The sequence below is a fragment of the Myotis yumanensis genome, unplaced genomic scaffold (genome assembly GCF_028538775.1).
Source record: "Myotis yumanensis isolate MYYU_CA2020_CCGP unplaced genomic scaffold, mMyoYum1.0.hap1 SCAF_33, whole genome shotgun sequence".
Taxonomy (NCBI): Eukaryota; Metazoa; Chordata; class Mammalia; order Chiroptera; family Vespertilionidae; genus Myotis; species Myotis yumanensis.
Window position 1 is genome coordinate 224,844 of NW_027223784.1, and position 10,472 is coordinate 235,315.

Consider the following 10,472-nt stretch of genomic DNA (forward strand, 5'->3'; position numbering starts at 1 on the left):
AAAAAGCACAGACATTGCTGAAAACTGGGATCTTAAACCAGCCAAAGGAATGACATTTCAATTATTCATTTTTATGTATTATTATTTTGTTAGCTTTTTTCTTTTTTCTTTTTGCTTAGTTCCCCCCCCCCGCCCCCCCACTTTCTTTTTGTTTGTTCCTTTATTTCCTACTTTTTTTCACAGCATTTTTTCAACCAAGTGAGCAGCAGACACGTGAGCGGCGCACACTTGTCCCGGGAACATCAGCCCCATGTACAGCCTGCCTCGAGCCTAAGAGCAGCAGCCTCATGTGGCCTACCCCTGTCCAAGGTGCAGCAGCTGTGTGAGTGGCCTGCTTCCCTGTCCAAGGAGCCACAATCACGCAAGCAATCTGACCTGTCCAAGGAGGAGCAGCCTCACGAGCAGTCGTCCTACGACTGAGGAGCAGCAGCTCTGCGCAGCCTGCCCCCATCTGAGGAGCAGCAGCTGTGAACACCCTGCACTAGTCCAAGGAGCAGCAGCTGCACAAGCATCTTGCCCTTGTCCAAGCAGCAGCAGCCGCACAAGGACCCTGCCCAATCTGAGGAACAGAAGTTGTGTGAGCAGCCCACACCCATCTGAGGAGCAGCAGTTCTGTGAGCAGCCTAGCCTCATTCCAGGAGCTGCAGCAGCCCATCCCAGACTGAGAAGGAGCAGCTGAACGAGCAGACCGCCCACGTCCGAGGATCGGCAGCCCTGTGCAGCATGCACCAGTCTGAGGAGCAGAGCCAGAACAGCCTGCACCTGTCCAGTGAGCTGCAGATGGGAGGGTGGCACGTCCATGTCTGAGGAGGAGCAGCCACGCGTGCAGCTCACTCCTGTCCAAAGAGCAGCAGCTTCGCAAGCAGCCGACCCCCTCCTTAGGAGCAGCAGACTTGCAATCAACTTGTCCAAGTCCTAGGAGCAGTAGCCCCACAAAGAGTCCACCACATCAGAGGAACAACAGCAGCATGCAGCCAGCCCCCATCCAAGGATCAGCAGCCTCCTGATCACCACACCCTCTGTCTGAGGAAGAGCAGCTGTGTGTGAAGCCTCCCCCCACCAGCCAGAGGAGCCACCACAGCTGTGAACAGCACCCACCAGTGGAGCAGCTGCCAACAGAGGAGCAGCTGCTACCACAACCGCCCAAGGAGGAACCACAGCCCGAGGAGCCACTGCTACCCATGGAGCAGCCCCTGAATGACTCAACATCTAGATATGTTGGTGAGATCAAACATGGGTAGACAAAGAAACCCCCATAGGAAACAACAGGAGGAGTTGCCAAAATAGTAGCTAATTGAAACTGAGGCATGCAGCATGACAAAAAAAGAATTCAGATTAAGGGTCCTAGAATGCACAAACCAGATGGAGGAAAAAATCAACAACTTATTCAAGAATCAAAAAGAAACGGATGAAAAAAATCAATAAATTATGTAAGAACCAAGAAGAAATGAAGAGTGATATAGCTGCAATAAAAAACACCATTGAAAGTTTCAACAGTAGACTAGGAGAAGCGGAGGACCGAAATAGCGAATTAGAAGACAGGGAATCAAAACACACCCAAATTGAACTACAATTGGTGAAAAAAATTAAAAGACAGAAAGAGAGCCTAAGGGAGCTTTGGCTCACTGTGAAATGAAACAACGTACGAATAATAGGGTAGCCAGGACAACAGAAAGAAGAACAAGGGTTAAAAAACCTATTGGAAGATATAATGTCAGAAAACTTCCCAGAGGTGGGGAAGGAAAAAGTCACACAAGCACAGAGAGTCCCAATCAATGTGAACCCAAAACACCCACACCAAGACTCATCATAATCACCATTTGAAATGTTCAGGACAAAGAGAGAACCTTAAAGGCTGCAAAGGAGAGACGGAAAGTTACATACAAGGGATCTCCCATTAGATTATCAAATGATTTGTCAACAGAAACACATCAGGCCAGAAATGAATGGATGGAAATTTACAAAGTGATGCAAAGCAAAGGACTGAATCCAAGAATACTCTATCCAACAAGGCTATTATTCAAAATTGAAGGTGAAATAAGGAGCTTCACAGACAGAAAAAGGCTAAGTGAGTTTATAACTACCAAGCCAGCAATGCAAGAAATGCTAAAAAGACTGGTATAAAAGAAAGAAAGAAAGAAAAAGCTAAGAAAGAAAACAGGCAGAAAAAATAGAAATGGCTACAAACAAGTACCTTTCAATAATAACTTTAAATGTAAATTGAATAAATGCTCCAATCAAAAGACATCAAGAGGCTGAATGGATAAAAAACCATGACCCACATGTTTGCTGTCTACAAAAGACCCACCTCAGAAAAGGGACTCACACAGACTGAAAGTAAAGGGATGGAAAAAGATCTTTCAGGCAAATGGAAATGAAAAAAAAAAAAAAAACAAAAAAACAAGCTGGGGTAACAATACTTATATCAGACAAAATAGATCTCAAAATGAAGGCCATAAGAAGAGATAAGGAAGTCCAATTCATAATACTAAAGGGATCAAAACAAAAGGATATAACCCTGATAAACATATATGCACCCAATGCAGGAGCACCCAAATACTTAAAAAAAAAATCTCCTGCAAGATATCAAGGGAAAGATCGACAACAATAAAATCATAGTAGGGGACTCTAATAAGCCACTGACATCACTGGATAAATCCTCTAGACAAAAAATTGGCAAAGAAACAGCAATCCTAAATGACTCACTAGATCAGGTGAACTTATTTGACATCTTCAGAACATTTCACCCCAAAGCCAAGGAATATATGTTCTTCTCAAGTGCTCATTTGACATTTTCAAATATAGAGCACATATTGGGTCACAAACAAAGTCTCCCCAAATTCAAGAAGATTGAAATTATACCAAACATCTTCTCAGACCACGATGGCATAATGTTAGAAATAAACTACAATAAAAACAACCCAAAATTCTCAAACACCTGGAAGCTGAATAGCACATTATTAAATATTGATTGGTTTACCAATGAGATCAAAGATGAAATTAAAAATATCCTGGGAATTAAGGACAATGAAAACACAACAATCAAAAACCTATGGGACACAATGGAAGCAGTTCCAAGAGGGAAGTTTATAGTTCTACAGTCCTATCTCAAAAAACAAGAAAAAATGGTAGTAAATCATGTAACTCTACATCTCAAAGGACTAGAAAGAGAGCAACAAGAAAAGGCCAGAGTGAGCAGAAGGAAGGAGATAATAAAGAGTAGAGCAGAAATAAATGACATAGAGACCAAAAAACAATACATAAAATCAATGAAACCAAGAGCTGGTTCTTTGAAAGGATAAACAAGATTGATGAACCTCTTGCCAGGCTCACCAAGAACCAAAGTGAGAGGACCCAAATAAACAAAATCAGAAATGATAGAGGCAAAATGACAACAGACACCACAGAAATGCAAATGAATGTTAAAAAATATATAGAGAACTCTACTCCAACAAACTAGACAACCTGGAGGGAATGGACACGTTCCTAGAAAAATACAGCATTACAAAACTCAATCAGGAAGAATCGAAACATCTCAAAAGGCCAATAACTATGGAAGGAATTGAAGCAGTCATCAAAAAGCTTCCAGAACACAAAAGCCCAGGACCAGACAGCTTCACAGGGGAGTTTTACCAAACATTCAAGGAAGAACTAAAACCTATCCTGCTCAGACTATTCAAAAAAATTCAAGATTTAGGAACACTTCCAAACTCATTCTATGAAGCCAGCATCACCCTAATATAAAACCAGGTAAAGACAACACAATGAAAGAGAATTACAGGCCAATATCCCTCATGAATATAGATGCCAAAATCCTCAACAAAATGTTAGCAAAATATCAGATCCAGCAGTACATCAGAAAGATCATACAGCATGACCAAGTAGGATTTATCTCAGGGATGCAAGGATGGTACAATATTCGCAAATCAATAAATGTGATACATCCCATAAACAAATTGAAAGAAAAAAAACACATAGTCATATCAATTGATGCAGAAAAAGCATTTGACAAAATCCAACACGCATTCTTGATAAAAACTCTCAGCAAGGTGGGAATAGAAGGATCATACCTCAACATAATAAAAACCATATATGACGAACCCACAGACAATATCATACTCAATCAACAAAAACTAACAGCATTTCCCCTAAGAACAGGAACAAGACAGGGATGCCCACTCTCACCACTCCTGTTCCACATAGGACTGGAAGTATTAGTCATTGCAATTAGAGAAGAAGACGAAATAAAAGGCATCAAAATTGGAAAAGAAGAAGTAAAACTGTCCTTATTCGCAGAAGACATGATATTATACATAAAAAACCCTAAAGTTTCCATCAAAAAACTATAAGACTTAATAAATGAATTTGGCAATGTAGCAGGATACTAAATTAATGCCAAGAAATCTATGGCATTTCTAAGCACCAATAGTGAACTTACAGAAAGGGAGACTAAAAAAACAATCCCATTTACCATCACACAAAAAAATTAAGACCTAGGAATAAACTTAAGTAAGGAGGTAAAAGACCTACTCAGAAAACTACAAGACGTTGAAAAATGAGATAGAGGAAGACATAAACAGGTGGAAGAACATACCGTGTTCTTGGATTGGTAGAATCAACATCATAAAAATGTCCATACTACTCAAAGCAATCTATAAATTCGATGCACTTCCCATTAAAATACCAACGGCATATTTCACAGACCTAGAATGAACTCTCCAAAAATTCATCTGGAATAAAAAAAGACCCCGGATACCTGCAGCGGTCCTGAGAAAGAACAAAGTAGGTGGGATCTCAATACCAGATATCATGCTGTATTACAAAGCCACTGTACTCAAAACTGCCTGGTACTGGCACAAGAACAGACATGTACATCAATGGAATAGAATAGAGAGCCCAGAAATCGGCCCAAACCAATTTGCTCAATTAATATTTGACAAAGGAGGCAAGAACATACAATGGAGTCAAGATAGTCTCTTCAAAAAACGGTGTTGGGAAAATTGGACAGATACATGCAAAAAATAAAACTAGACCACCAACTTACACCATACACAAAAATAAACTCAAAATGGAGAAAGGGCTTAAATGCATGACAGGAAACCATAAAAATACTAGACGAATCCAAAGGCAACAAAATCTCAGACATATGCCAAAGCAATTTCTTCACCAATACACCTCCTAGGGCATTTGAAACTAAAGAGAAAATAAACAAATGGGACACCATCAAAATTAAAAGCTACTGCACAGCAAAAGAAACCATCAACACAACAACAAGAAAGCCCACTGCATGGGAAAACATATTTGCCAATGGTATCATCGGTAAGGGTTTAATGTCCAAAATTCATAGGGAACTCATACAACTTAACAAAAGGAAGATGAACAATCCAATAAAGAAATGGGCAACGGACCTAAATAGATACTTTTCAAAAGAGGACATTCAGAAAGCCAAGAGACATATGAAAACATGCTCAGAGTCAGTAATCATCCGAGAGATGCAAATCAAAACATCAATGAGGTACCATCTCACACCTGTCAGAATGGCTATCATCAACAAATACACAAATGACAAGTGTTGGATAGGATATGGAGAAAAAGGAACCCTTCTGCACTGATGGTGGGAAAGCAGACTGGTGCAGACACTAAGGAAGACAGTATGGAGTTTCCTCAAAAAATAAAAATGGAACTCCCATTTGACCCCGTGATCCAACTTCTAATATATCCCAAGAAAACAGAAACACCAATTATAAAGGATATATGCACCCCTATGTTCATAGCAGCACAATTCACCATAGCTAAGATCTGGAAACAGCCTAAGTGCCCATCAGTAGATGAGTGGATTAGAAAACTGTGGTACATCTACATGATGGAATACTATGCTGCTGTAAAAAATAAGGAATTCTTGCCATTTGCAACAGCATGGATGGGACTGGAGAGCATTATGCTAATGAAATAAGCCAGTCAATGAAGGAAAAATGCCACATGATCTCACTCATTTATGGATAACAAGGACCATTATCAATTTATGAACAAAAATAGATACAGAGGCAGAGCAGCCTGGAACAGACTGTCAAACTATAGCGGGAAGGCCAGTAAGGGTTGGGGGTTAGGAGGGGAGGGTTAAGAAATGAACCAAAGACTTGTATGCATGCATATAAGCATGACCAATGCACATAAGACACTGGGGAGTAGGGGAGGCCAGGGGATTGTCCAGGGCGGGAAAAAAAGGAGACATGTGTAATACTCTTTGTAATACTTTAAACAATAAAACAACTTAAAAATAAAAGAAAAAATAAATCTCAAAGTAAAGGTCATAAAAAAGAGATAAGACCAATTGCTATGAAGTGCTCTGACACCCAGGGGGTAGACTCGCAATGCAAGAGCTGCCCTTGGTGGTCAGTGAGTTCCCACAAGGGGAGCGCCACTCAGCCGGACTGGGCTGACGACTGGCAAGTGGAGCAGCAGTGGCAGGAACCTCTCCAACCTCCACAGCAGCGCTCAGAATGTTTGGCAACCAGGATTAAGCCTAAGCCATCATTCGGACATCTCCTGAGGGCTCCCAGACTGCCAGAGGATGAGGGACTCTGCCAGGTGTACAAAGTTCATTCACTGGGCCTCTAGTATTACAAATAAACTACAATAAAATATAACAAAATCCAAATACTTGGAGGGTAAGTAGTCCTTTATTAAATAAATGCAGGCCCAGGGTATGAATTTTTGCAGGGAAGCAGTCCGGTCGACGTCCCCAGATGGGGGCACATGGGGCCAGGCTGGCAGGGATTAGTGACCATTAACACTTAACCAGAAGGCCATGCCTCCAATCTGGGTGTTAGCGCATATCGGAGGTGTGGCTGACAAGGGGGAAGGCCGTGGGTGGTTTGCTTATCAGCCCCGCCCCCCATAGGGAGTTGGGGGCAGATGGGAGGCCAGGCTGGTCAGGGATATGGCCTATTGGGGCCCAGATAAGGCTGGTTGGCTGCCGCAATGCAAGTCATAGCCACCAGCCATTCTGGTCATTCTGCCTTTCTGGTCACAGGGCTTTTATGTACAAAGATAGATGACTGGATTACCAAAGAGATTAAAGAAGAAATTAAATTCATCGTGGAAATAAATGACAATTAAAAATAAAACTCCAAAATCTATGGGACACACTGAAAGTAGTCCTTAGAGGGAACTTCATAGCATTACAGGCCTAACTCAAAGAACAAGAAAAACAGTTAACAAATTATCTAAGCCCCACAACTGAAAAAGTTAGAGAGAGCAACAAGCAAAGCCAAAACTGAGCAGCAGGAAGGAAATAATGAAGATCACAGCAGAAATAAATGACATAGAGACCAACAACCCCACAAAAGATTAATAAAGACATGAGCTATTTCTTTGAAAGGATAAACCAGATTGATTAAACTCTAGCTAGGCTCACCAACAGAACCCAAATAAACAAAATCATAAATGAACTAGGCAAAATAGCAAAAGACCCAACAGATAAAAAAGGATTGTAAATAATTACTATGGACAACTCTACTCCAACAAACTGATCAACCATGAAGAAATGGACATATTCCTAGAAAAATACAATCTTCCTAACGTCAATTAGGAAGAATAAAACATAGGACTAGCCCAATAACTACTCAGGAAATTCAAGCAGTCACACAAAAAAACTTGTAGCAAACAAAAGCCTGGGCTAGATAGTTTCACAGGGAGTAAAACCTTCTTCTCAGACTATTCCATAAAATTCAAAGGAAGTACCATTTCCAAACGCTTTCTATGAAGCCAGCATTACTCTAATCACAAAACCAGATAAAGAAAAGACAAAGAAAGAAAAATGTAGGCCAATATATCTCTGATGAACATAGATGTTACAATCCTCAACAAAACTCTTACAAATCGGATGCAACATGACATTGGCATGAGCATACACCATGACAAAGCGGATATATTCTCGGGAAGTAGGATGGGACAACATCCAGAAATCAATAAATGCGATGCATCACATAAACAAATTGAGAGATATTCATATCAATTGGTGCAGGAAAAGCATTTGACAAAATCCAACACCCAATTTTGAGAAAAACTCTAAGCAAACTGGCCGTAGAGGGATCATACCTCAACATAATATAGGCCTTATATGACAAACCTACAGACAACATCATACTCAATGGGCAAAAACTATTACTCTAAGAACAGGGACAAGACAGGGATGCCCACTCTCACCACTTCTGTTCGACAGAGTACTGGTAGTGCTAGCCAATGCAATCAGACAAGAAGAAGTCAAACAAGGCATGCTAAGTGGAAAAGAAGAAGTTAAACTGTCATTATTCGCAGATGGCATGGTACTGTCCACAAAAACTCCTAAAGACTCCATCAAAAAAACTAGGAGATTTAATGAATGAATTTGGCAATGTAGCAGGGTACAAAATTAACACCCAGAATTCTATGGCTTTTTGATACACCAATAATGAACTCACAGAAAGAGAAACTAAAAGTAAAAAAAAAAATCCCATTTACCAGTGCAACAAAGAATTAAGATACCTGGGAATAAACTTAACTAAGGAGGTAAAAGACCTGTTCATGGGAAACTACAGGAAATTGAAAAAGTGATAGAGGAAGACTAAAGCAAATAGAAGAACATAGCATATTCATGGATTGGTATAAGCAACATCATTAAAATGTTCATACCACCCAAAGCAATCTACAGTGTTAATGTATTCCCCATTAAAATATCAATGGCATAGCCCAAAACCTAGAACAAAGATTCAAAAAATGCCTATGGAATGAAAAAAAAAAAATAGCCCCAAACAGTTCCAGCAATCTGGACAAAGAAGAGCAAAGTTGGAGGGATCACAATATCAGATATCAAGCTATATTACCAAGCGACCATTCCCAAAACTGCCTGTTACTGGCACTAAAACAGACATATAGCCCAATGGGACAGAACAGAGAACATAGAAGTCGACCCTAACCATAACGCCCAATTAATATTTGACAAAGGAGGCAAAAGCATAGAATGGAGTCATACAGTCTCTTCAATAATTGGTGTTGGAACCAGGGCGGTGGTCAAGCCCAGGCGGGGCGAGGCAGGTGGGGCGGGTTGGTGCTGGGCTGGGTGGGGCGGGACAGGGCAGGGCAGGGCTGCTGCACAGGGCACTAGGACCCAGCTGGCGCCGGCCACGCCCTGAGGACTCCTGCCCTTCTGGCCACTGTGGTCTGGGGCCTCCAGGCTGATCCCCATGGAGGACCTTCCCCTGGACAGCTGCAAAGAGGAGGACACGGCGCCCGGCGCCAAGGGGTGGCCCGCAGCCCAGGCGAGGGTGCACTTCCGTGTGACAAGCTTCATCATGGAGGCAGGTGTCAAGCTAGGGATGCAGTCCATTCCCGTCGCCACCGCCTGTGCCATTTACCACAAGTGCTTCTGCGAGATCAACGTGGACGCCTATGACCCCTACTTGGTCGCCATGTCTGCCCTTTACTTGGCTGGCAAAGTGGAAGAACAGCCCCTGCGAACCCGTGACATCATCAACGTGTCCAACAGGTACTTCCACCCGGGCAGCGAGCCCTTGGAGCTGGACTCCGGGTTCTGGGTGATCCGGGACAGCATTGCGCAGTGCGAGCTCCTTGTGCTGCGGGTACTGCGCTTCCAAGTCTCCTTTGAGCACCCACACAGGTACCTGCTCCACTACCTGATTTCTCTCAAGAACTGGCTGACTCCTTACAGCTGGCAACGGACCCCCATCTCCGTCACTGCCTGGGCCCTGCTGCGGGACAGCTACCGCGGGGGGCTGTGCCTCTGGTTCCAGGCCCAGCACATAGCGCTGGCGGTGCTCCACCTGCCCCTGCAGGTCTATGGGGTCGAGGTGCCCGCCGAGGCCGAGGCCGAGAAGCCTTGGTGGCAGGTGTTTAGTGACGACCTGTCCAAGCCAATCATTGATGACATTGTGTCTGATCTCAGTGGGATTTATACCATGGATACAGAGATGCCCTAAGGCCCTGGCCCAGGCCTGTCCAAAGAGATGCCTGGGACGCTCGGCTGCCAGCAGAAGGCGCCACCACATCGCCGTGAGGGCAGGTCCCCAGAGCGCTGGCTGGGAGGACTGGTTTTGTGCTGCTGGAGACGGGCCTCTGAAGGCGATGACATGCTGCCATGTTGATTCTCAGGCTTTGACTGACCCGGCAGCCATGGTCCAGAAGGCGATGGGAGCTGCACCTCCTGCGGGCAGGACCTTGCTGCGGGCGGCTCTGAGGTGTCCTGGTCTGCTTTTGTGCTTTGAAAGGACCCAGACTCCAGCGGAGCTTTGGGATCAGCGGAAGGAAAATCAAAGAACAGATGGGACTGTACCCCACGGGATTTTTTTAAAGGCCAGATTTAGAGAAAGTATGAATGATTTAACATGGAGGAAATTTTAGTTTGCTTAATGAGAGATATTACAAAGCCAAAATAAACATATAATAATAATTGGTGTTGGACAAATAGCACAGAT

General features: G+C 43.0%; 1 protein-coding gene across 1 annotated transcript; it reads left to right on the forward strand.

Annotated features, from left to right (window-relative positions):
* Positions 1-9,224: 9,224 nt before the first annotated feature.
* Positions 9,225-9,977, forward strand: LOC139000820 (cyclin-Q-like). Its single transcript, XM_070402833.1, has one exon. The coding sequence runs from the start codon at positions 9,225-9,227 to the stop codon at positions 9,975-9,977; it is 753 nt and encodes a 250-aa protein (XP_070258934.1).
* The last annotated feature ends 495 nt before the right edge of the window (positions 9,978-10,472 follow it).

What these genes read in the sequence shown, in the direction of transcription:
- LOC139000820 (XM_070402833.1), top strand. Translation starts at nt 9,225, where the DNA reads ATGGAGGACCTTCCCCTGGACAGCTGCAAAGAGGAGGACACGGCGCCC.